This window comes from Manis javanica, chromosome 7 (assembly GCF_040802235.1).
Source record: "Manis javanica isolate MJ-LG chromosome 7, MJ_LKY, whole genome shotgun sequence".
Classification (NCBI taxonomy): domain Eukaryota; kingdom Metazoa; phylum Chordata; class Mammalia; order Pholidota; family Manidae; genus Manis; species Manis javanica.
In genome coordinates, this window is record NC_133162.1 from 119,399,157 (window position 1) to 119,426,484 (window position 27,328).

Here is a 27,328-nt window from a genome sequence, read left to right on the forward strand (position 1 = left end):
CATACTAATGCAATATGTTATTAATAGGGGAAAATGGTGGAGAGGGAACACAGGGCAACTCTGTACTTTCCACTCAATTTTTCTGAAAACTGCTTAAAGCAGCAGTCTAGTAATTATTTTTTTAAGTCGTATTGATGAAAAGGTCTACCGGTAACCTATTGTGAGGCTACAAAATCAAAATTGCCGATTTCCTCCCCAGGTGGGGCTCCACTGGAAAATACATTCTTCAAGAAGGTAACAAGGACTTAATTCAGCCCAGATTTAGAATGGATATTATTTTTTGTTTATGGAAAAAGTTGTGAGAGCACTTAAAAATGTATTTAAAAAACAAAAAATGAACAAAATTAGTTTTAAAAACCTAAAAGCTTGGAACCTATATATAGTTTTCCAGCATTTTTTTGGTAAAATTTGACATTTTGGTCATTGGCATTACCAGCAAGATTGGTGTCTGTGCCTGATAGAGGTTTTACACTATAATGTGGACTGCAGCACACATTTGCTGATTCTATGGCTGGACAATATATGTACAAGACTGCTGAAATCAACCATATCATCACCAACACAGATGTTTCAATCCCCTAGAAAATATGTACTGACCTCTAGAGCTGATTAAATGGTCCACTTGGGACAGTATCTCCAGAGTGATGAAATCAACCCAGAGTTGTTCATGCAATAATATAAACACATTTTCATGACTTTAAAACAGGAAAAAAGGGACTTGTCATTCATGTTTGCTCTCCAAGGACAATCGGAAAGTTCCTTTTCTTTTTCTCCTCCTCTTCTTTATTATTATTTTTCATTGAAGTATAATTGACACACAATATTCTATTAGTTTCCAGTGAACATCATATTCAATATTTTTATACATTATGAAATGATCCTCATAAGTCTACTTACCATCTGCCACCATATGTTTATTAAATGTTATTCATTATACTCACCATGCTGTACATTACTTCCTCTAACTCCTGGGGGAAAATATGTTCCCAGCCTGGGGCAAATTACCTTTGAAGCCAAAATCAATCAAAGGGAGAAATAAAGTGGGAGAAGCCTGTTTATTGCTTATAAGCAGTTGTCCACTTCTGGTTGCCTGTGTCTCTCATGACATGGCTGCAAAAAGGGGCCCCACCCACCCAGGGCCCCACCCAGGCCCCACCCACCCTCTCCAGTCCAGACATGCCCTCGCTCCCCAGTATGATCACCTATTGATATGGAGGTGGGCTGCTTCTCTACACCCCTTGGAAATATGCACGGAAACAATGAAGATGCACTAAGACCAGGTGAAAGTATTGCCATTTTACCCACACTTCCCCATGACTTAGTTGTTTTATAACTGAAGGTTTTTATTCTTAATCCCCTTCACCTAACTCCCCCACCCCCAGGCCCCTCCTCCCCTGGTAACCAATAGCTTGTTTCCTGCAGCTATGAGTCTGCTTCTGTTTTGTTTTATTTGTTCACTTGTTTTGCTTTTTAGATCCCACATATAAGTGAAATCACATGGTGTCTTCTGTACGACTTATTTCACTTGGCAGAATACCTTCTAAGTCCATCCATGTTGCAGATGACAAGATTTCATTCTTTCTTACAGCTGAGTAATGTTCCATTGCGTATATACCATATCTTATTTATTCATCCATCCATGGACACTGAAGTTTTTTCCATATCTTGCCTATTGTAAACAATGCTGCAATGAACATATGGGTGCATATATCTCTTCAAATTGGTATTTCATTTTCTTTGGATAAATACATAGAAGTAGAATTCCTGGATTATATGGAAGTTCTATTTTTAGCTTTTTGAGGAAACTCCATACTATTTTTCATAGTAGCTGCACCAATTTATATTCCCTTCAATAGTGCACAAGGGTTCCCTTTTCTCCACATTCTTGCCTACACTTGTTTTTTACCTTTTTGATAATAACTAGTATGACAGGTGTGAGGTGATATATCATTGTAGTTATGATTTGCAGCAGTTTATTAATTTTAACGCTGACATCTACAGTGTTCATGTTAGGTTAACTGATCCTAGAACTATGGCTGTGGAATCTCTGTTCTAGTTCAAGAAGACTTGGATTTTAGAAAGGCTTGTGTGTCAACCATATAGGGCCCTGGTATGGACTTAATTACGTCCTCCAAAATTTATATGTTGAAGCCCTTATTGCCAATGTGACAATATTTGGGAGATACGGCTTTTAGAAGGTAAAGTGAAATGAAGTCATAAGTTTGGGGGTGCTAATCTAATAAGATTGGTGGACTTGTTAGAGGAGAAAGAGATCTCTGTGTGTGCACACAGACCAAGGAAAGGCCATGTGAGCACACAAAGAGAAAGTGGTCATTTACAATCTAGGAAGAGACCTCTCATCAGGAAACTAGTGGGCTGGCACCAGGATCTTGGGCTTCCAATCTCCAGAATTGTGAGAAATAAATGTCTGTTGTTTATGCCACCCAGTCTATGACAGGTCCTTTAATTGTCCCCTGAGAATGCTCTTACTATCCAGGAAGCAGGGCAAACACAGAAGTGAAGGCAGAGGAAAGAGGAGACAGGAGTGTGAGGAGAGTCAGGCAGCAGTTGGAATCATGGGAGTGACTAGCAAGGGTCCAGCCTTGGGGAAATCAGGGTGGAGGTAGTCACACTCTTGCTCTGTGAGCACATGTACGGCCATTATGTTCAGCTCTCATGCATCTGGGACACCACGCCATATACATGACGTATTTGCCTATGGCAAGACAGTGTCACGGTGAAGGGCATGGGATGGCAGAGCCAGACTGCCCTGCATGAGTTCTAATTTTAGTTTTTCCATGTGACCTTGAAGAAAATACCTGGTTCATCATCTGCAAAATAGGAAACTTAATGGTACTTAACTTACTGAATATATTTCTGATGGGGATGAGTTGTTATGCAAACCATTTACAATAGTGTCTGGCACATAATTTCTGCAATTTCAGTATTAACTATTACTCTAAAAGTCAGGTTAACTGTTTACTGACCCAGTTTTCATTTCCACTGTGGAATGCCTTTTAAAAGTTTGTTTTCAAATAGAGTCTGTTAGTACTTTAGTGTTCATGAAAGATACTAACGATCCCATCAAAAGAAACAAAATTTGAAAACAACACCCAAAGAGTGAAGAGGCTTTGCCAATCCTGCAACTTTCTGTTTTAGAATTCATTAGAATTTGTTTCCTGTGGTCCCAGGGAATCAGAGACAAAGAGCTTTAGGATTCACTATTAGTGAATACTTTTTAAAAGGTCTTTTAGACTCCACTCAATGTGTATTTTCAACATTAGATAAATAATGGGTTCTCCATCTTAACCCAAAGTGCTGTTATAAATACCTCCATTTTTTTGTAATCTCAAGAGTTAATTTCATTTTATACTTGAGTTTTCATTTATTTCAAACTTTATTTCATTTTGGCTTTTCTAATACGTTCAACAATTAAGGATTTCACAGGAAGAAAGTACAAATCTGTAGCAATGCTGGCATATTTTATAACAGATTGGGAGCCATTCATGTTCCTATGTGAAGGAGTATTTTCCCCTACTGGACTTCAAACCAACCACAAAAATCTCAGGATGTTGTGCAAGCACTGCAGAGACTGGCAACGGTCATTCACGTTGCTCTTCCACAATCACCATAAATGGACCTGCATTAGGATGCACTTGAAAATTCCTTTTGCACTACCGTATTACAGCATTGAATGTGATGTAATATATGGCTATTGAATTCGTGCACCTGGCTACATACTGGAATGTTTATCCCTAACCCAGGGTCTATGACTCGGTTAGTGTTCCTGTCCAGGGAGATCACCCTGTGTTGTGCACCTTGGTTGGTGACTATCTCCCCTCAACTAAATTGTAAACTCCCTGGGGCAAAGATTTTGTTTAAGTCTGATTATGTGCCAACCCTAGGAAAATGCCAGGAAAATAGTAGGTACTAAAAAGTATGTGACCAATGGAAGAATGACAAAAATAAAAACTGGGAGACTTAGAACAGAATATGTCAAAAGAATCCATCAAAGAATATTGGATATGCAGCTTTAAGAATTTCAAGAGTCTTAAGGGATGAAGTAGATTTTTTTAATTCTTTCAATAAAAAATAATTTGCTGGGTTATTTCCAAATTTGCACTTAAGGCATGTTCCCTGCAAGACTAAAATTTTCTAAGCAACTATTCCTGGAAAAGATAAATAGAAGTGAGAGACAGAATGAAAGTCTTACTCAGGGTTTGGAAATCACCTTTTAGTATTTAAAGCAGCATTAATCATGATCATCAACCAATAGAAAAGAATGCTCACAGAATGCTTAGAATAAATGTTTGCTGAGGCAAAAAGTCAGAGGAGAAAAGAAAGGATACATGCCCAGGACTGAAGACAAACTTTTTTGTCTTTTTGGTTTAACAAATTAAAGCCACTGGGGAAGAACAATTTCCCAGAGGGAAACATTACTGTACAACCTATAAAATACCGCCAAGGTCAGCAGAACGTTAGCTGTTTTTTTTTTCCTGTGCCAGTCAGTTGAGAAACGAGTTTCTTGCAAGCATGATTTAGGTATTATGCCTAAAAGTTACTCAACACCAAGGATTAGGAAAGTCCTTTTATTTCCTTTACTACTTGACAAGAATGAATTACAAACATTTTTGGTAGTTAAGACTTCTTACATTTTTTTTTATAAGGCTATCCCATAATGTCAATGCCTTTTAACTCATTCACTCATGCTAGTCTGTGGGTTTCCCCTTTGCTTTGTGCTTCTGAGAAGCATTTCCAAACAAGTAACTATGCCTCAAAGATTTATAAAGCCATTTTTAAAAAGCCACAAGCACGCAGCTTTTACAAGAAGTGACTTAGCTGTGTGGAAAGAATAGTTGAGTTTTAAAGTCCACAGAGAGTACAACATTATTGTAAAATTTACATGTAGCTGTTTTTAGCTAAAGACTGAGAACAAACTGGATTTATGGGGGCTCCAGGCCTCTCCTGATTCCAAACTATATCATGCTTACATTTTTCAGGTCACTGGGGAAGTTTATATTGTGTTGGTCTGTATTATTTACAGATGCTGCTATCATAAACAAGGCTGTTCTTGTGGGATTTTCCCCTTCCCCCTAATTGTTGCAACAGCCAGGTCCTGGGTCACCTCCACAGTTGTCCTCCATGAACAAGAGCACGCATTGCAAGGTGAATGGCAGTGTTAGTCACCCAAAGGTCAGGGAAGCAAGTCAGGCTCATATCCCAAGTGTACCTGTGGCCTGAGACCGCACCATACTGCCTCACTACTAAAAAGTTCAAGGGATTTCCATGTTTTCTATTTATTATAATCTTAGGCCCTTTTTGTCTATGATCAAATCACATAGTCTAGTTATGTTCCATATTCTTGCTGTGATTTGAAATCATCATGAAAACCTTTTATATATGCAGACTTACCTTTGCCCAAGAAACTTCCACGACTGCCAAGATTCAAAAAATTCCAAAGCCCACAAGCTCAGGATGTGTGAGGCCAGATTCTGTAATCCTCTCTATGAAAGATAAAAACTGAACAGCTAAATTAGGAAGTAGATAATAAAGGACAGATTACATTTAGACAAAAACATGGTTACTTTTTTATTTGAAGAAAAAAAAGTATGTTTTAATAAATACTGCAGAAACATTGACCAAACGACAGTGACTTCAACATTTTAAAAAAATGCAACAGAAAGTTCTGCTTTATAACAGTTATAACTTATTTTCTTTTTACAATATTTAAATACAGAAAGCACTTGCCAGCTATTTTGTAATACTGCCCAAAGCATAATGGTGCATCAGTCAAAGCCTATTATGTTGGTAAAATGTCTGCATTTTGTGGGAAATGACTGGAATGGTATTTTCTTGCAGAGACAACACAAAGTGCTTGTAAGACATAGAACTGAAGGTTGTAATTACCTTACTCTCCTCTCCTGCCACAATGTAATGGGAGCACAGCTTCAATACTTCAAAAATGAAGCTTTATCATTGGAAAGAAAGCTCGTTTTCAACAAGCGCCTACAATAAACAGGGCAGATCTGGTTTCTCCTCTGAAAGACGCTCTAAGAGGAACTGGTCCAAATATCTGTAAACTATTTTAAATGCTGATTATTTTATGTAACAACAGCAATCAAGTGTTGAACATGGGCCTTGGCTGAATCTGGTTAAGTGAGGTTTAATAATCACTCCCTAGAAATGCCCTAATAGAGTGTCAGGACTGACATTAGATAATTTTTCTCTAAGGATGAAAAAGCTTAGGTAAGACAGTCCTTCTCTGACTGGTGTTCATTTAAACAAAGTGAAATCAACCACCAGATCATCTGATGCTGTCAGCTTTGGAGCTTCATCCCCAAATACCAGGCCTTTTGCTTTGTACTTTAGGTAACGCAATTCCAGACAGCTCTACTCACAAACTGTGCTTTCTGCTACTATTCACTCATTATCTCTTCAGGTGAAAACAGTACCTATATTTTCCCCCGGATCACTCTAGGACATCAAACCAAGACACCTTTGATTTGACTTTGCATTTGTATCAACGATGGCAAAAAAAAATAAAAATCACACACCCTTTTCTAAACAGCGCACAAAAATATTACATTGAGCAATTTACCACTTTTTAATGACAATCACAATGATGAACAGAACCATCAGACTGAATAAAAACTGACACTTTTTTTCCATTTGATCTATTTGATCTTGGCAGTGCCGGTATGCATATCTCGCGAGACTGCAGATGCCTTTCTTTAGAACCACCTCACTCAGCTATGTTCAGGAAGGCAAGATTTCAAAGCCTCACGAACTTCTCCTCTGGATATCCCACGGGTCCTGATACAATTTCCATTTTAATGATGAGCTTGGAGGAAATTAGATCACATCCTCTAGAAAACTAAACGCTAAGGTCACAGTGCCAGTTCCCCAAAGAGGACGGTATGTTAATATACACTTTTTGTAAAGGAGATTAAAACACTTAAAAATTAAATCAAAGAAGAGATCCATGAATAGCTTGTAACAAAGAAAACAAAAACACAAGCACCATTCGGAGCGTGGTTTTTCTTCATGGAGGTACTTGCACACCTCCTCATCCACCTCTAGCCCATTCGAATCTCTCTTTTTTTGGCATATTTTTCAAGTCACACTTCAAAACTCTTCAGTGTGTTCGTGTCACCACTTGTTCTACATGCCGAATCTAAGGACAGGATTCCACACACACGAGCATCGTTTCCAATGCCTCCTAAGCTCCAGAATGCGTGACTGACTGTGCACTTTGTTCAGGCTTCACTTTCTCGTTGGGTTGTTGGTGTTTTTTACACTGGATTTCCTTGTCCTCGTGAAAGATAATGGGTGGTTCACATCACAGTGCAACTCTTCGCTTTGTCCTTTCGTAAGTCCGTCGCGACTGCTGTGAGTTCTGGTCTGCTGGGCATGTGTGAAATCCGCTTTGTGGCCCTCTGCGATTTGTTCCGCTTAACATTTTTATTTGTCTTGTTTACACATGCCAAGGTGGCCACGTGAAAAATGTCTCTGACGCTGTTTTCTGACTGTAAAGCTGAGCATTCGATGTAAGTGGCTGCTCCGATCTGTTTGGCCATATTTGCCCCCTGAGAAGCACAAGAAGGGATTGAAATCAGCAGTTAAGTCTTTGGGGAAAAGTCATGAATTGTCTCCTATGACAGAATAACTCATTACAAAATGTTTCTTCTATGCTGAGTTTTCCAAGTGTTGCTGCAAAAAAAACCCCAAAACCCTGCCGGTTTTCAAATTTGCACGACCTTATTATTTCATAATAAATCATAATACTAGTAAATTATTTCATAACTATTTGCAGTCAAGACCCAGTGCTAGGATGTTCAATTACCATTGCTCAATAGGTAGTATCTGACTTCCCAGAGGGGCTAAAGGCTGATCTGGCATCACTGGGTCATCAATAAATGAGGGTCCTGGTCATCAAACAGTGAATAGGAGGTGATTCCCAAGAAGTAGGAGAGTCGCTGAGAAGGTGATTCACCTTCACTACTGACTATAACCAAGAGTAACTAGATACTTAACTCTTCCAGGTCGGTGACAAACTATAGCATTACCCAGGGGATCTTACTACTGGAAAAAGTCAGCTGTAGATCTTGAATGTAAATGCTGCATTTCCTACATGGCTCTGGCAGGGGGCATTTGGCCCTACGGCCTTTCCCAGCACCTCATGGGCACTCAATTTCTCTTTTCTTGAATGTAAATGGCATTCAAGTCTAGTCAATGCGGTGTTCAAAAAACAGGGGTAAGAGACAGAATTTGGAATCAGTTTGGAATGTGTGTGACTATGTCTTAGGGCCAAAATACATTGAGAAAAGGAATAATACTGCTACGACATCTCTAACTTTGAGAAGCATAAAACACGTAATTTTTAAATGTGGTCCAGACAATCAGTGTACAGAATAATGAACACATGTGGGTCAAAATGACTGATTGAAATAATCAGATTTTTGTTAATCAGAAATGCAAGACAAAGAAGACTATTCACAACGACGAATACTAAACAAAAGTGTAGCTATTTCAACATGAACTCTCTTTAGAATCTGGTTGCAAGTTTTCAGAGAATGAACTTCTGAAACCAATTCTCTTTCTTCGTAAATGCACGGGGGAACGCCTGAAGAAACGATGAAGTTAAAAAGCAGTTTACGGAGTGCTCTATTTCATATTTTAGTATTTTATTGTGCGGCTTTGTGAAAAACACAGCTAATTCTCTTAAAGAGTATTGCTGATTTTGACCACATTCTCTTTTAAATTTATTTAACTTTAAACCCAGGGAGAGTTGAGTGCATGTCCAAAGAACAGAACATAATCCACTGTTGTTGGTAATACCAGGCAATTACCCTACTGAACGACAGGGTCCAAACTTGTCTTATTAAGAATATATGCATATGAATCCTTATTTGGTAAATGGCTAAAAAAAACTTTGCAAAGCTTTTTGAGAGGGTCCAGGCACCAAAGTTATCATAATTTCAGCCAAACCTTGCCCCAGATCCCTCTGGTGCTCACTCTGAAGCCTTCACATTAACCCGAGCTGTGGGCGTAGAGCTCACTGTGAAAGCACCAGCACAGACTCCCGGCCCCATCACCTGTGTTTAAACGTGGTCACGGTCTGGACACACTGGGCTCACTCTGCTCTTCAGTAAAGGGTCCCAGCCCAGAGTTGACCACTGATTGGCCACTTTAGAAAAGTGGCTACTTTTTATTTTATTTGTTATGAATGATGTTCCAGTTCTGTCACTCTTTTTCAAAATCCCATTTGCACAGTGACCACATACATACCTGGTCATATGACACCGGTGTCTGCCTGTGATTTGAGAGCTCTACTAATGTGCTAACATCTGTCCGAAGGTCAGATTTGCAGCCGACCAAGAGCATTTTGGTGTTGGGACAAAACTCCTGGATTTCGCCTTTCCACTATGGAGGGAAAATATGAAAAATTAACAAAGTGCTGGCATCCTATAAAACAGAACACAGTTTCTCCACTGGCAGACCCTAGAAATGGGGCTCAAAAAGGACATGTAAGAGAAAATGTCACTTCAGATGAAGAAGCAAATTTATCTACTAAGCAGATAATAAGTTTTATTTTAAAGTGGATGTAGTAGGGAAGGCTTTGTACATTACCAGCTTTTCTCCCTTTCTGTGACTCATTATCTGTCCCTACTTGCTGGGTGTTGCCAGAAGGCAGCTTCAACAATTTCTTAATCATTGGGGGTATTTCTGAAAGATAAAAGTGCCTAATAATAATTATAGATTCTAACAAGTGACTATGTCTTCAGATATGCTGAGCTGGTCCTTCCCAGCGTGGAAGCCTGGGAATAAGTCAGAGCCAACACAGCACAGGTGTGTGCTCGGGATCCCATCCAGAGAGACGGGGCAGCCACCCTGGGTGCAGATCTCTAATGAGCCTGCAGGGATGGAGCACAGAGTTAGTAACAGAACCAACTGCCTTTCAGGAGCTCCCATGTGAGTGGCTCGATCAACACAGACAAGGACATTTGCAAAGGCCCATCTCTGGGCCAGCAGGAAGGCACCCGGTCCTGTAGCCAATGTGCCCTTGAGTTGGTTTTCAGTTACGTAAACTGTCAAATATTTCAACTTAATCCGATTTGGCCAGTTGTTCTGTGACTTAACAAGAATTATTAGAACCTTCAGAAATGCCTAACAGGGAATTCCAGTTGCCCTCTTGGAAAGCCAACAGCTGACTTTTTGTGGGTTCATTTCCTCAAGCTTGAGATGAGCATCGTGATGCGAGCCCAGAGTTCAGTGTTCGCAGGAGAGCTCTGGCTCTGGGGGAGGAGGCGCGAGGGGGTTGCGCTGGGCAATCAGTGCCTGGCTCTCCTGCCCACATGCACAGATATGTGTCAAGTGCTCTACTAAGTACTGCAGTGGTTACAATGATGATTAACACATAGCTATGCCTTCCAGAAAGGAACTGTGACAAGGGAAGGGGATGAAGCCATGCACGTAATACTAAATAAAAGGGACTTCCTGCAGGGGTCCTTAGAAGACCAATGGAGGAGCCATCTCCAAACCTAGAGGGGGACTGTGGGCAGGCTGCAGGGAGTGACATACTTTCCACAAGAGCCTGATTTATCCACTAACGCCTTCCTTCCTTCCAGAGTTGTTTATAGGCATCTACAATGGGGTAGGTGGCTCTGGAGTGAAAACTGGAAGGTGAATCGAAAAAAAGAAAAAGATCTCTCTCTAAACTATTTGATATTCAAGGACTTAAAGGACTCGATTCATCAAGACAAACCACAGCAGGGATTATCACATGCCTTAACCCTCACATGAGTGTAAAACACACTTATTCATACCTCTAAGGGCAAAGTCACTATTCACTTGGTCTTTGGAGACAAAAGCAAAATAAAACAGAATCGAGGGTTTTTGCCATAAAGTATGTATAACCCAATGCTGCATCAAGTAACAACTCCAGTAAATAAGCAATCTCTTTTATCTACAGACAAGCCCTAAACATGATGTTATGTTTTTCAGCTGAGTAATGACTTTGGCCTCCGTCTGCATGTCTAGCAATTGTTTATAAGCAGTAAAGACAGGAAAGGTGTATTCCTCCCTGAATCCGACAAATGTTAGCATTATTTGTGTTAGATACACATTACTCAAAACTGAAAGGAGTTAAAAAGAGCCTTTTATCTTTTAAGAAATTTGTATTTCATTGAACTGTTTATCATGTTTAGTAAAGAGATGGGGGGATGATTCACTTTCAAATCCTAATTTTGTAATGACATAAGGTAAGCAGCCCTGCATGACAGGGAAATCTAAACTAATGAAAACAAGCAAAATACAAAGACATCGCTTTGCTCTGAACCACATCCTCTGTTTAAGCCTCAGTGCACATAGAAAGGGGGAGGTGGTGCTCTATAGAAGGCTCTGATCCTGAAACCCCACAGCACTCAAACCAGGACTGGGGAAAACAGCTAGTTCCTAACACATGCTGATCCATGGACAAGCATATGCCTTCTGCAACTACCCAGATGCTTAGTCCTAGGTGGGTGGACGCCAAGGAATGTCCTGCCTCCTACTGGCCTCCCTGGGACCTGAGCCCCCTGCAACAGGTTCCCTTCCTTTTGACTGTACCCTGGTTCTACCCAGAACTTTGGATCCCGTCTCCATCTACAGGACGTCATGTACTTTTGCCTCCAGAAACCAGGTATGAATGATCATCTGTTACACTTTTACGACGACTGCTTTTGTTAGTATCTGACAGCTACCTGATCACAATCACCTTGTCTAATGTCTGGAAACACACTCCTATTCCTCCTGTTTTAGTTCTGTTTCTAATAAATAGCATCATTACTGAAACACAGCTTCTTTACTCAAACAGCTATTATTACATTCATTTCAATACCTGAATTGAGGTCTAATGTAAACTTGTAAACTGAGGCACAATCTATAGGGTAAAGGAAGGAAAGAAGGAAAGAAGACCTTCTTGACAGTAATCAAATATAATTATTTTTAGTTGCATCATTTCTGTCCAAAGAATAAACAGAGACTCTTAAAAGGGTATTTTGTTTCTTAAAATGCAGTAACATTTTGAGCAAGTTCATCATCAAAACTTGTGATACATGTATGTGGAAACCTTGTTATGGTATCAAAGTGTCCTTTCCAGTGATTTAATTACAAAGTGTGTGGCAGGGTATCAACTAGAGTGTTTGAGCTCCCCAGTCAGCCGTGTTTCTAACTTATACATATGGGCCAGTACTAAAATGTGTCATCATTCCCCAGCAACTTGCCTTTTTTAGGACACTGTCCAGAGTCTCTGGTCTGCTGATGTCAAAGCATATCAGCACAGCATCTGAATCCGGGTAAGAGAGGGGCCGAACGTTGTCATAGTAAGGAGAACCTGAGGAGAAACAAAGGTACACAAGCTTTCAGGTGAAAATCCCCTTTGTCTGTCATGCATTAGCTATGCCCTTTTGGGTTAAATGCCTTGGATGTCATGGCCCCACTTCCACCTCCTCAACTTCATGGGAAAGAATACAAACAAACAAAATAGATTCATAATATATTCATCTCGACTAGAAGACAAATGAAGCCTCATCTGTGTCTGACTTCAGTTCAAGGAGAGGAGCCAGGAGCTTGAACTGAAGTCTACGTACAAGTCAGAGCAGAGCTGCGAGGCCCCTGGGTGAAGGCCCCGAGCACCTGGAGGCAGATGGGGTGGGGGGCAAAACCACGACCGCCGAGGGAGGGCGACAGGCTTTAGGACTCTGAGCCTCCGATTCTACATTTATAAGATGAAGATGACAACAGTACCTACCTGAGAGTAAATAAACCCAGGCAGTGCCTGGCATTTAGTAAGGGATGGATTAAATATTAACTATGGTTATGGCTGTGTGGTTGCTATTAAAAATTGAGTGGTAGTAAATCCATAAATGGAGCTACTTCTTGGGAAAGAGACCAAAACTCAGGATCACTGTGAGAAGCAGGGGAGGGAGGAGAAGGGTCGGTTCAGCGGCGTGGAGAGCCCCAGTAAACCACACCGCATGGCCCTCACGGCTACAAGTTTGGATACGCCACTGACCTTGGAGCTTGCTTACTTGAACTTACTCCAAACTCTACAGTGTCTCTTCCTATTACAAGCAAAGTATGTAATAAATGCCATATTGGATCACGTCACTTTTTTATACTGTTCCATCTCTGAGAGTGACACTGAGGCATGATCCACGGATCTTAGCCTGAATTAAATCCAGGGAACCCTAAAGGTTCAAGTTACCAACCAGTTAATTCAACCACACAACCCTGTAGTCATTTAGGAAATTTCTTCTATTCCTTTAAGAATCCCAAAGCATGGACAATTACCTGAGGCCAATTATAAAATGGTGTGACTATAAAACTAAACACAGCTTGCCAACTCTGTTTATTTTTTAGAAGTTGTTTTTGGTATATAGCCCTTTCACAAGCATAATATGAAAGTCATTTTTCATATACATTTGACTTCAGAGGAGAGAAAGAAAATAAATCTACATGACATGCTGTCCCCTGATAAATCAAAACCTCAAGAGTCCAATTCAGAAGGAAAGCCTCTTCAATCTTCTACATTTCCATCAAAATAATTTTTTAGGAGGCTGCCCCTGTGGTTGGGGTGCTTCCTACTCTGATCACAGTATATCCTCGGTCCCTATCATTCACTGTGGAACCCCAAGAACACGGTGGCCTATCACTAGCTGCTTTAGGAATGGGGCATGACAACTTCAAGCGAGGTGAGTCTACCGGGAGCGGAAGAAGGGAATGTTCCAGGAGAGAGGAAGGGAAGTGTGAATAAGGCCAGACCATCCAAGCCAGGATTTTTCAGGAGCCGCAGCTGCTCCCTCCCCACATCTGGAATCAGGACCCCAATGCAGCAGAGAATGACAAGTGAAAGACGTTTTCCAAAAGCTTACAGGTTTCAGAGTTAGAAAGAAATCAAGCCAGTTTAAATATTGAAGCAGATCAGAACGAGGCTACCTGAAAATGCGGAGCTGCAGCTGCCCAAGCAACCTAAGGGTAAGAGAGCACTTCACAAATAGTTCACCGACTTAACCATGCTTCAGAGGCATCAGACCTGAGATGCCTCATCAGTGCACACAGGCACACTGGCATTTTTCTATTTGTTCTGTGAAGTTCAGACTTTCTCAATTGCAACCTCTCCTATTTCTGTGTCCAAAGTTCTAACTTTGATGCAGTTTCTACTGTAAACACAAGGGAACCTCTTTCCAAACATGGAGGCAGAAAATTCCAGACCCAGAGTGGAAATCCAAATACCAGACATGTACACGAGAATTTCCTCTGCTCTTCCAAGTGGGCAGGAGATGACTGGACTCCAAATCCATAAAGTCAGAGCTCTCCAAAAATGAGGATTGTTAGAAACCTAACTAGGCCTCAGAAATCTCCTTTCTGGCAACTCACTCCTGGGAGGAAAGTCAACTCTCTCACTTTAGATACTTTCCAGTCTTAATGAGACCTGAATTTCAAAGGACAGGCATTTCAGGGTGCCTTATTTTCAGGGTGCCTCAGGACTTGACCTCTAACTAGATGGGGGTACTCACATCTGATCCCTTGCATCTAAGATGGCTCTACTCCAAATAACAATGGGGACCATCTTTTCTAAATACAAAATTTAGGAAAGACAGTTAAAGATTTACAAGGGTGCTAAAGCAGAGTAATTAAAACTGAGAAAACAGGGAAAATCCAAAGAAATGTTTTCAACACACAGGCCCCATGTGGCTGCAGAGAATATCCCTCCCTCCCTTTGTGTTCTGAGTTCTGCCCCCCTTCCCCCCAAACCCTGCCCCTACTTTCTGGCTACAAAGGGTTCTGGGGCTGTATTCAGCCCTCTGTCAAGGCGGAAAACTCTTGCTTACTAGAATCAAGAGAGCTGCCTCTGTGCTTCATGGGTAGACCCAAGTATCTGCAAAAGTTAAAACATGGGCCTAATTTTAAAATGAAACCCAGCTTGCAACTTAAGTTATGGAAGTTTATTTATGCTTTTGTTTTTACTTAGTTTAATATTTTAAATGAAAATACATATGTATGTAAAGGTTCATGAAAAACAAGCCACCTTGCTTGTTGAAGTAGAGAGGTAATTTTTAAGACCTTTAACAAGATCTAATTAGGAATGACACTTTGATTGTGTCCTATTATTTGTTAATGAACAGTGCTTTTAGATCAACAAAGGTGTCCAAAGGTAGTAATAAAACTGATCCCCACATTTATTAGTTATAAGCATAATTTGTCTAACCACTAACTATAAGAGCAATTTGTCATTAAAAATAACAAGACCATTTATTCATTATATTTTTGATAGGGTAAGGGTAACAATTTTTTTTAGACAGAAAAATCTATATTCTCTATTTTTTCATAGTTAAAAAACTGACATGGCATTATAAAAGAACTGGCTATCAGGAAATACCTAACAATTCAACAGCTAAGAAGGCCCTTCAGGGAGAAAAAAAAAATCCTGTGTAATTTGACATGTTTACTCTTTGTTTAAGCACTTTGAATTCTTCCCTCTTCTTCCCTAAAAAGCTCAAGCTACTGCACAAAGGAAATAAGGAAAGCAAAGCGGGACAGTGAGTGGTCTAATCACAGGCATGCAAGGGATAACTCACCAGCCTAGAAAAAATGAAGAGGAATTCCAGGAATGCCCCTGGCAAGTGAGAAGCAATATGGGGAAGGCAGAAATGACACCAAAGGAGCTGAAAGTAAGCTGATGAAACAGGGGCAATACCTGCCTCCAACTTCCACATGCTTCCAGAAAAGTTAAAACATTCTGTTACACCAAACTGCAAAAATGTAACTTCTATAGGTTTTTTTTTTTTAAAGATACATATGAACAGCTTCTGGGGCAACTGCAGTTAAAGAGCTTTAGACTGAATTTGGCTTTAAACTGTTGACTGGAATAGTCCACATTTGGCATTCCCAAGTTTGGCAAACATGAGCAAAGTTCTAAAAGGCTTGAAACTTCAGGTCTACCCATCTTTGTCTTCAAGATCATTAATTCTGGGTGAGAGCACTATTTCTAGCCCAAGAATAGTCACAAAGAGCCTCACCCAGAAACTAATTCTGCAGACACATACCTGCTTACTGAAGTCATCCTTTCACAAGGACAGAACACACCATGTATGTACATAATTAAACGTATATGGACAATGCATGCCCAACAGGGAGGCTTTATGGAAACTTTTGTAAAACCAGTTCAAACACTGTGAGGCATTATAGGAGCCTGAGAACTGAAAACCCTTCTCATCGAATGGTTCATGATATAACTTCTTTTACTTGAACCTTAAGTTGGAAAATTTCCCTTTCCCCTGTAAGAAACTCCTACCAAAAACAATAAACTTAGGAATACTGCATATTTATGGCAGAGAAAACATACTAACTTTTGGTATTTTCAGTGACCCAAAGAGAACATCTGTACCAATATGCAGCTAATATGTGAGACTGTATCATAATGTCCCGTATTGTAAGATTCCATTTCCTCATGGCACCTCTACTCCGAGAGAAAGCTTCAAATCAGCAATCATCTCAAGAATGTGAATCAAGTCCCGGCACAAGTTTTATGTCTAGCTCAGTATAAGATGCTGTTGGACTCAGTTCCTAAGCACTCTGTATGTACTACAAATGCCAGGCCCCCAAATATGCAACCATGATTCCCAGGGAGGGTGTTGTTAGTTTCTTCTGCAGGTTCAGATTAATAGGAATTATGAACAGGAAAACCTGGGGGCATTTCTGTGTTGCTATGAAAACAATATTTTCAATTTCTGGGACAATGAAGATATATAGCTGGGAAGAAAGGCCAAGGCAGAAGATTGCTATTTTTGAGCTTTAAACAAAGCTTTCAGCTTCAACAACTAATCTCATTGAGATAATTTAAAAATATAAGAATCAAAATATTTTATTTAAAGTGGAATTATGTTAAGTCGCAGAGCTTTAGGGATAAGAATGGGTGGGTATAATCTTTAAAATTATATTATCATCCAGTAATATATTGAAGATTTTGTGTTTTATATAATACTTAAGAATCAGATTCCTTGGAGTAGGAGATTATGAAAGAATTTGCCATACATACTAGGTTATCAGGTTCCTTTTTCAAAACCAATGTGCACAACACCTGGTCAAATTCTGAGGCTGCTTACCTTCCACATCCATGATATTTCTGTTTTGTCAAAGGGGTGTCTGAGCAAAGTTGCCAATATATAGTAATGGAGAAGACACTTAAAGGACATCTGAAAATGGCTGAGGCACAACTAATTCATCTGGTGCAACACCAGGCATTATGAGCTAACTGGAGAAACTATTGGTCCTTTGTGTCATATCTACATGCAGAAGAACTGGATTAATGAGGACACATCTGATTATTTCAGGTGGTATCAGAATGACCAATCTGGACAACTCACTGAAATGTACAACTTTGCAAGAAACCAGACTGGAAAAAACTCCAGCATGAAATGGGGTTTAAGGTAAAAAAAAAAAAAAAAAAAAGATTCAGGGTGGAAACACAAGAGTTGAAACTGGTTTTGAAACTCTAAGCTCCTAGGGATCATTAATTACTACCTTATGATCTGATTTTCTGCAATCCTGCCCCTGATATTCACATTACAAGCACCCATGCTTCTTTAAAAATTCTTGCCCTCTCCCCTTTCCTAACAAGGTTAATTAAAGCCAGAATTCTCCAACTTTCAGGATCGGTTTTCTCTAATAGCCATTAAAAGTAAGCATGTATGTTTCCAAGTGGGAGGAATGTTAAAGGCTTCGTGAGAACTGAGTGAACTTCTAGACATAAGGAAGGAATTGTGGTGGGCTTCAGTGAGCAATGGGTTCCAAGTCAGAGGGCTTGGCCTGGCCCTGTGGCCTTCAATAGTTCTCTGGGTCTCCTTGCTGCTGGGTGAAGCCAGCTTTAGAACCTCCAGACTCATCCTCCTATAAGCAAGTCCCTATAGAACCAAAGGCAAGACTGTAAGTACCTTGAGGGCAGGAGCTGCTCTTGTCCCGCTTTACACATCCCCTCCCTGCTCCCAACGGCATTGCACAGGTCATGTGCACAGAATGCCCTAAAAAAACATTTAGTGGTTTCAAAATCACTTCTTTATGTCTTCCCTTGACTTGTCAATTTAGATGTTGAATCACAAAAAAGGGACCAGTGAGCTCTTTGAAGCTGCTTTTCTGGACTAATTACATACTAATCTCTAATACTCCTGAAATATTTCCCATCCCTGATAAGAAGGCTTTCAGTACAGTGCCAGTCAGTTTAAGACCATTCTTCGAACTTGGTGTATAAGCTACAACTGTAACAATATGGATGTACTTACATTTGTAGAGGAGTTTGTCCTCAAAGTCAGGCCATGAGTAATTAATATTTTTTCATTCCTCTTTTTTCCATTAAGTATAAAATATAAAGAATACTACATTCTCTGTTAATAATGCCAAAAACGCATATGGGAAGTGCTAACTTTAGCACTCATGGCCTAAAAGAAACTTGTATCATGACTAGATTCCAAAGAGTGTTCATGAGGCAATAGCATAGCTATTGTGGGGGCATTTCAGCAGCTGAATTGAGTATTTGGAAACTAATAATACGCCTCAAATAAAATGTGCCATTAACTTCCCTTGGTTAAATGCTGGCATGAATGATTATTACTCCCTAAATCACATGTGCTGAGATGACTGCAATCAAATCACTTAGGAAAAAGATATGATCCTCAAATGACTCAGTTTCTATTATTAATAGGCTTTTGGCTTCATGCTACAAATTGCTTCTACACTTGAAAAATGTGGCAGATTCTGCAGCACAAGATATTAGAACTAGTTGGGTCTCACTCATCACTTCAAAATGGAGAAACCATTACCCATGGTTCTGCAGAAACTCACTGAGTGAATCTGAAAATTAGGAGCATTTCTGCAACTTATATTAATAAAAATGCTCATCTTATCAATGAAAAGGAAATATTTCTTACTAAAATTATGAAAACTTATGGATCTGTATCCAAAGAGTACCTTTAAAAATCCCCCCTTTTGGAGGACTCATTGTGGCATTATTTAATAGGAGATCTCATTTACTTTTAGGGAGGCTGGAAGAACTTGGAGTGGCCACCAGAAATCAACTGGCAAAGTGCCACTGTGGTTGCTTTATTTGGTGTGTGCGCCCTGGGGGTGGGAGGAAGGAATTGGTTCCTACCTGAGGAGGACCTAGAGGCTCTCCCTGCCTGGAGGATGCCGGACAAGGGAAATAACGCTGCAACCAGGTGAGACAGAGCACTTGGGATCAAGAACCTGACAAAATGGACTCATCACAGGTTGCTACGAACTATATCAGTGGGGACAGCTTCCTTCTCCCTCCTCTCTGCCCCTCCCAGACTATAGGACTCTGAAAGGCAGGACTGTATTCTAACTGACACTGCACCTCTAAGGCTTAGTAGAGCGGGCTTGCACATGGTAGGTGCAGAAAGAAAGGCAGGAGGGAGAAAGAGAGACAAACTGCTCTCAAACTGCTGTGCCTCAAAAAATGGGAAATGAATTTACCTTCCTTTCTCTTGGTTTAAGAGGCCCCATGTAGCCTTTGCCATTTGATGTTCTTGTCTACACCCAAATTAACAGTTTTGCCTGGGCATAACTGTGTGACTGCAGGGGGAAAAGGAGACCCTTTAGGTGAATCTGTGCAAGTAGAGATTCCAGAAAAAAGAAGAACTGCTTGCTTCCTAAATGTGCACCCCTCTGCTAGGAGGCCAAACAGGATGTGAATGCCATTCAAAGGACAAAGTTTATGCCCTCCGTCTGCCTATGTAAGAGAAGTTAGGCACTCCTAATTTTTCCTACATCGATCTCTAACTTTCACCAAGTTCTAGAAGGAGAAAAGAAAAAAATCTGACATTGAGGACTTCAAGAGACTTGGCTTGGACCTTTTCTCCAGAGTTAAATTGATAGCAGTTGGAAAAAATAAATGTATCAAAAGGCACCAGGCACATGCAATTATTTTCACAACCTGAACTAAACACAGGTCTTAGTGGGCAAAGAAAATGTCAAACATTTGTCAAAAAATAATCCTGTTCAGAAATTTGCCATGAAAATCTTGAGATGAAAATGGAAAAATGTTAGATACTTGAAATGATTAGTTGCTGAAGCAATGGTTCTTGCTAGATGTATTGTATTCATGAATGACATTTTTGGTAAACAATCTATTCTTGGATTGTAAGCAATGTGTGGTGCCTAATTAACATTTTACCTCACCAAAACCATAATGGGATTCTAAATAATTCCCTTATGTCCCCCCATTGGTATAAATCTAAATTTGAACTACGATTTCTTTATTGGATAATTTTGTGGTGTGACAGTTTCTTCATCAGTTTTTTTCAAACCTTCCTGTTTTACTAAAACATGCATAGGTTTTGTTTCATTAAATAAAAATACAAGTGATGATTTCACTACAGACTTCATTTCAGGTGATTATCTTTAATTTGATGAAAGGCAATATTTATAAAATTGCCATTCTTTGTGCACAGGTAATTCAGTGGTAATAAATGCTAGGGAATCTAATCTCCTTGGAAACTATGCATATGATTTATTATTCATCTGTTCCTTCAACAGATTTTATTGGGTGACTACGGTGTGCAAGGCATGATATCATGTGTGCAGAGACTACAAACTGTAGTTTGGATTAAATACTTGAAGCTATCTTAAGTGATACGTATTTGCCCATGGGAAGCATAGCCTCCAACTATACCTGCATTTTGTTTTCTATCTTTTGAAAGACAACGTGCCTTTTCTCTCCTAAAAAAGTCAATTTAACCCTAATCTAAAATCTCTGTTGGTGATCCTGTGACTCTTGAAGCTTGAGACAAGGGATGAATAACCCAGCATTCTTATAAGCCCACCCATGCCCCATCTCTATCCAAGTGAGTCTCCTTCCTGTATCTACCCGGAAGCAGTGGCTTTGTTCAGAACCCGGCTTGCTTTGTAGGTGGTGAAAACTCCAACATGGGATGCCAGGTCCACTGGGAGAAGAGCTAAAGCCAACCAACATCCTGGGAAACAACACTTGCCTGTCTAGTGTACTGAATGAAGCTAAGAAGTATACAGCTGGGAGAGCTCTTGCCCATTATCTTAGGTCTGTATCCTCTTCTTTCAGATGATGAAATGAGATTCAGGGGGGAAAGGGGTTTGCACACAGAAATCCATGATATCCTCTAGCTAAGATGTAAACACAGCTTTGTATCAGGGACTGGAACAGACTCACAGACCCCACACCTAAATAATGACCATGCATTAGTTCCAAATAGGCTCGGGGAAGGGGGCAAGTACTGGTGCCACATCAGCTGTTCTGCCCACTAGGACATAGCAAATGCCATGATATGTCTGATAAGTGGAGACTGTTAAGTACTAGGCTGTGTAACAATTCTGCTGGTAGGAACTAGAGGAATAAGAAAAAACACTGGAATTCTATTAACACGTTCCGCGTAGCTGCGAGACTGTGCGTGCAATCCCCAGAACAGAACACGGTGAGGTCCTGGTTCCACTGCCCTCAATGAGGCTCAGGAAGAGTCTGATTCTCCAAGTGGGAAATAAAATTGGCGTTTCTGAGATCATCTGGCACAGGCCGTGAGGGGCGCTCATGCGAGGCTTCTCAGCTTGCCTTTGTGAAGGGTCCGCCTCTGGTCCTGTCATTCTGGTCTCTCCCTTGTGTTCTTAAAATCCCCTGCGCCCCTCGGGGACTCCAGAGGTTAAAACCTAGGGATGGGGGAAGCTCGCACTCCAGAGGCACCTCCACGGGCTCTCCCCCCAGCTAGGGCCTCCCTGCCGAACAGCAAAGCCTGCGTGTTGGCCCTTGCGCGCTCCTCCTCGCTGGTGTCACGCGGGACCTGGCGCGGTTCCCCCGCAGCAGCCCAGCTCCCTGCTAAGCTCCCAGATCTAAGGGCAGCGGCGGCTCCCAGATCTCGGTGGCTCCTCCTCCTCCTCCTCCTCGAGACCGCGCTCCTTCACCGCCCGGCACCGCAGGCAAGGGCGGAGGGTACCTAGGTCCCAGCCCGAGATTCCAGGTGGTGGCCCCCGCCCTCACCGCGCTTGCCTGAACCCCAACCCGCCGGGTGCCCTGCCTTCCCTCCTTGCCACCGCGCGCCACGTTGGTGAGGGGGTGCGTCGGACGGCGAAAACCCGGCCTTGAACCCCAGACCCTCGAAAATAATTCACCACGATGCCAGTGATCCAACTGGACCGGAAGGTCAAAGGCGCAGTGCTGGTGGAGGGTGATGCAATAGGGGTCAGGAGGGAATGGCGTGGGCCGGGGGCGGGGGGGACAGCGTGATCAGGGGGTGGGGGCAGCTCGCAGCTGCAAAACGGTTCCCAGGCTCCCAGCAGCGCCGGCGGCCGGCGACGCAAAGAGGAGCCCGGCGACCGCCCGGCCCCGTGCAGCCGCGCCGCCGGCGCATTCCTGGCGGTAGGCGTCACGAGCGCCGCGCTGCCTGCGCCCACATTCTCCTCTCCCCACCCCAAGCGTGGAATCCGCATGTAACTGCGACGCTCCGGGGATTTCTCCCGCCCCCGCCGCGCTCCCCTCCCTGCCAGTCATCAGGTTAGACGCTGCAGGGGCGCCCGCAGCGAGCCAGAAGGTTCTGAGCGGCGCACTATCCCCCAACCTGGGGCCACCTTGGCCGCCCAGAAGCGACTCGGGCACAGCCCCGCCAGCCGGCCACTTGCCGGCCAATCGGCTACAGCGGTCCCCGCCGCGGGGTCACCCTACGGGTACACAGCGCCCTTTTCTCGCCACTGCCACCCTCCTCCACCACCACGTCGTGCCCCCCCACCCACCCAGGAAGGACAAAATTTTCACCCAGCAGGGGCCGCGGGAATCCCTCGGAAAAGGCAAAGTTAGCGGAGGGGCGCAGGGCGCCAGCGGCGCGCCGGCGGGCGCTGAGAGCGTGCCAGGCGCCGGGCCGAGAGCCGCCGCGCGCCCGCGAGAGCCTGGAAACCCGCCCCGAGCGCCACGCGGTCCGATGGCTCTTACCCGAAGTGTCCCACAGGCTCAACTCTATTCTTTGTGTGTCGATTTCAAAACTGGCCGTGTAATTCTCAAACACTGTAGGGACGTAATTCTGGACAAACAAAATGGACAGAGGAAGGAAACATGGCAAAGAGGTTATCTTAAAATGCACGGCACCCGCAGAACACCCTCTGAAAATCGCCTCCTCTCCCTCCCAAAAAAGAAGAAAAAAAAAAGCACACAACGGATCACACGCTAAACTCGCGGACCCTTTCCAGAATCCCTAACTCCCCACTCGCCCCATCCGGCTCCCCAAGACGTGAGGATTCAAATCTCCCAACCCCCTACTCTGCACACATGACCGAACAAGTTTCAGAAGCTAACAGCAGAATGTGCAGGCGCGTCCCAACCCCTAGACGCTTCCAGCTCACTTTCCCTTAGGGCAGTCCAACAACCACGGGGAAAGTAGTAATGGGCGAGAAAGCTTTAAAAAAAAGAAAAATCAAAACAGGGAAAGAGGGAAAAGCAAGAGGAAACCCAACTAGAGCCGCGGGATTCCGCGGGCGACCCCCACCTCGAGGCCGGGGCGGGCCTCACTCACCTCCGGGAAGCAGTCTTTGGCGAAGACATGCAGCAGCGCGGTTTTCCCACACTGACTGTCTCCCACCACCACTATCTTGCATTTCACGTTCTGATTAGGATCCATGATAGATTTACTGGATAATTTCTGGCTGGCTCTTCTCTCCTTCATTGATCTTGCCTTATTTTCTCTCGGAATAGGAATTTTCTCTTAATAGGAAAAAATATATATATATTTCTCTATATATAAAAAGTAGATATAAAAATAAATCGCCAGGCTGGTGGGAACCCCTTAAAACGCAGCGCAGACGAGGAGAGCTAGAGGAGCCGGCTTGCTGGTCCCCTCCGACAAGTTTTATGCCTGGCTCCACACCGCACTCCCCAAGTCCAATTCCGATCCGACTGCTTTGTTTCACGCTCTCTCTGCGGCTTTATACGCCCGGCCTTCCAATCCTCTTTCTCAATGAGAGAAGGAAACTGATCCGCCTCCTCCCCTTTTATGGAGCCTGGGAGTGAGCGCCGGCTCCTTACTTGCGGAAAATGTAAACAGTGCGCCCTCTAGGGTGACCGTGCGGAATTTTCAGATCAAGGCTCGGGGGCAAATTGGAGACCCCCTAGGACGCTTTGCTGATGTTTGGGTCTGTAAGTCTAGGGGAAGGTGGGAAACTGAATGTCTCTGCAAATTGATTTTTGTTGGAAATCCTCTAAAAACGTGTTAATAGGGGCTGATCTGCAGAAGCCTCATGAACATTTACAAAAGCAAAAGCATTTCTCACCCAAATTAAAACATAGTTATAAAACATAAGAAGCAAATTCTGGATGGGGAAGGGTTAAGTGGTGGTATTTTTTTTTTAGAAAAATGCTTTATATCAGGTATGTAGGCCATTGAACAATAGCTGAGCCAGATTATTTCAGATGGCGGATCCTTGCCTGGATCACAGCAATAGACTAGCTTCTGAAACCTGTCTGCTTTGGGGACTCAGGAGGAGGTAGAAATGTTTTGAAGAATGGGTAATGGGGGTAGATGCAGGGAAGAAAAGAAAGCGCAAGATGTTCATAACTGAGTGATTAAAAACCGCTGAAAATCAACCTTACCGCTCTAGGGACCCAAACATGCAAGGTCAGCCACTGACCTGGCTGCAATAAGGAGACGGGACAGGAGGGATTCTGATCCTGCCCTTTCATTTCTAGCCTCTGCCCCCAATGAAAGCACTCCAGGCTGGACAACCCAAAACACAAATATGCTTAGCTGAAAAATGCAGGTAGACCCCTCCATTCCCTTTCCACCGTCCTCCACGTCCCTCCCCTCCCCACCCACCTCAGAGTCTAGGAGAAGACTACAAATGGCCATCCATCTGTTGTATTTTCCCTCGGAGAAGTTCTTCTTTCTTCATCTTCATAGCTTGTGCTTCAAATGTTTAGGTTTCAACTATTGAACTGTAGCAAGGACAATGGCCAGAAAACTTGCAGGGCCCCCATGGAGACTTCTAGGCTTACAAATGAAAAGGTGAGGTGAAAACCAGAAAGCTCAGTATGGGGAGAAAAAGGCACCCGAATGGTGGTGAAAGAACAGATTAAGTATTAAACGCTAGGTCCGTGAAGTCGCAGGGGTCCAGGCATGGTCTCCTCTTCCTTTCAGAGTTAAGAAAACTGGGGTCCCCCAAAGGAAGATCCTGACTCGGACTCAGTGTGTTTTAACTCTGGTATTTACGCACATGGACATCTGGCCTGCAGAGCAAGGGAGAGCTGGCCCTGCTCAGCTTGCAGAAGCAGCACTGACCAAAGTGCCCTGCAGAATGTTAGTCCTCCTCACAAAAATGGTCGCATGTCCAAATTAGTGATGGAGACACTGTGTCCATATTATCACTTTAAGATGTGGCAAGCACATGGTACAGACACTAAGAGGTCCTATAGAAAAATAGCCTATTTAACATAGTTGAACACAGCCTTCCCTAAATCTACTTCAGCACAGAAACCTTGTATCAAATTATTCAGTTGTTCATTTGAGAAGCAGTGGGCATGGTGCTGGGGGTCAAGAGGTCACAAGGAAGTGTATCTGTGTGAACTTGGGTGAGTTATTTAACCTCTCTAAGCCTCGATTTCATCACCTGTAAAATAGGACTCATAATAGTAATGACAAGGAAATGCAAGGGAAGTTTGCAGAATAGTCATTGGCACAATAACAAATCCTCTACCTATTTGATCTTTTGCATATGACTCTTACTTGCACTTCTCAGAACTATAGAACACATCCTGGGAAACTCTGGCCTCATTAGTGGACTTACTAACTGGAACTGGGAGACGAGATCCACCACCACCCCCTTTTTTCCCTCAGATTTTTAACTTAGGAAGTTGCCCTTTTCTAGAGAGATGATTTGACTTCCACATTCCTGAACTGGAGTCTACATGGTTAAATCACTCTAACTAGCCATACTTATGAATTACTAGTATTTGGCTGGAGTGTAATTTATCATATCAGCTGGGACATTTTTTTGAGAGCAAAACGGGGAGCTACTAATGATTCGGTCAGAACAACAGTCGTTAACAGGGTCTGCCCCAGGTAAAATGTGAGGCATAGTCACTTTACCAATAAATAATCTGGAATCATAGTGGGTGACTATTTTTGGAAATCAGGTGACCTGAATCTCTAGGAGTCTGCCAGTTGCTGAGTGAAATTTAAAGATTCTGTAAAAGAACAGAAATCCAACTACCCCAAGTCACCAGGCTTTGAGTCACTTCAGGGTAAGAATTATTTCCTTGCCTCTTTGAATCTCTAGTGCTCAGGGAGTGGTATATATTCTTCAATTTATAGAAATCCATTTAGCATTTAGTTCAACAAGTATTTATTAAGCACCTGCTATATGCCAGGCACTGCTCTACAAACTGTAGATATAACAGGAAACATGCCACACCTGCTTGCTGCTCTCACAAAGCACATATTCCAGGCAAGAGACAGACAATAAATTAGGAAGCTAGTACAGAAGTAAGGTGAATGTGCTAAGCTCTATGAAGGTAAAAACACGACGGCATAATAAAACCTAGTATTTTGGGAATTAGATCCAGTGGTCTGGCAATGTCTCTCTAAGGAAATTGAATCTCCAATGAGAACAAATCAGCCAGAAGGTTCCCTGGAAGGCAGGGGGACGTGGAGTGAAACAGTTATGTGCAGGGAAAGAAACTGGCAGGCACAAGGAACAGAAGGAAGGCCAGGGTAACTAGGGCCCATGGAAAGAGGAGAAAGTAGGTGGGAGAGCAGCAGGGAGCAGGCAGGAGCTAAATAGGTGGGCCTTCGCGATATGGTCATAGAGTTTGGATTTCATTCTAAGGGTATGTAGTCAGAAATAGGCGGGCTTGTAACAGGGTAGCGACACGATCACTTGAATGAATGGCTCCACTTATAGGTCTGCACCTGTCACTCTCCTAACTGTGAAACCCTGATGAAACTGTTCATCTTCAGTGAGATGTGCAGATCTAAATGATACCTAAAAACGGCTGAAATTTTAGACTGCCATGAAAGGTTGTCCCCTAAGAAAAACATTCATCTAGATGATGTGAAGCCCCACACGGGGGACCATATGTTACCCAACGTCCTTCCTTTTGTTGTCCTGCTTGTCTTCCTAATTCTCTCCTTTCTCTAATCAACCCCTAAGATCAAGAGAAGAAACAGCAAACATTTGAATATGGATTGGTTAATAAACCATGTATATTCTTCATTCAGTTGCCCTTAGAGGTTTGACCTTAAGAATTTTCTTTCTGGCTAACCCTTTC

At 42.4% G+C, this 27,328-nt stretch overlaps 1 protein-coding gene across 1 annotated transcript; it reads right to left on the bottom strand.

Moving 5' to 3' along the window:
* Window positions 1-5,576: 5,576 nt before the first annotated feature.
* RND3 (Rho family GTPase 3) lies at window positions 5,577-23,984 on the bottom strand. Its single transcript, XM_017675144.3, has 5 exons — window positions 23,583-23,984; window positions 23,006-23,093; window positions 12,264-12,373; window positions 9,289-9,423; window positions 5,577-7,586 (listed from the first exon to the last, which is right to left on the bottom strand). Exons 1-5 carry the CDS (start codon window positions 23,730-23,732, stop codon window positions 7,335-7,337), a joined length of 735 nt encoding a protein of 244 aa, XP_017530633.1. The 5' UTR covers window positions 23,733-23,984; the 3' UTR covers window positions 5,577-7,334.
* Window positions 23,985-27,328: the final 3,344 nt, after the last annotated feature.

Coding starts and splice junctions, on each gene's coding strand:
- RND3 (XM_017675144.3), bottom strand. CDS start 23,732: ATGAAGGAGAGAAGAGCCAGCCAGAAATTATCCAGTAAATCTATCATG. Junction 23,094..23,582: donor CCAAAGACTGCTTCCCGGAG/GTGAGTGAGGCC, acceptor TTGTTTGTCCAG/AATTACGTCCCTACAGTGTT. Junction 12,374..23,005: donor GAGCCTGTGGGACACTTCGG/GTAAGAGCCATC, acceptor GTTTCTCCTCAG/GTTCTCCTTACTATGACAAC.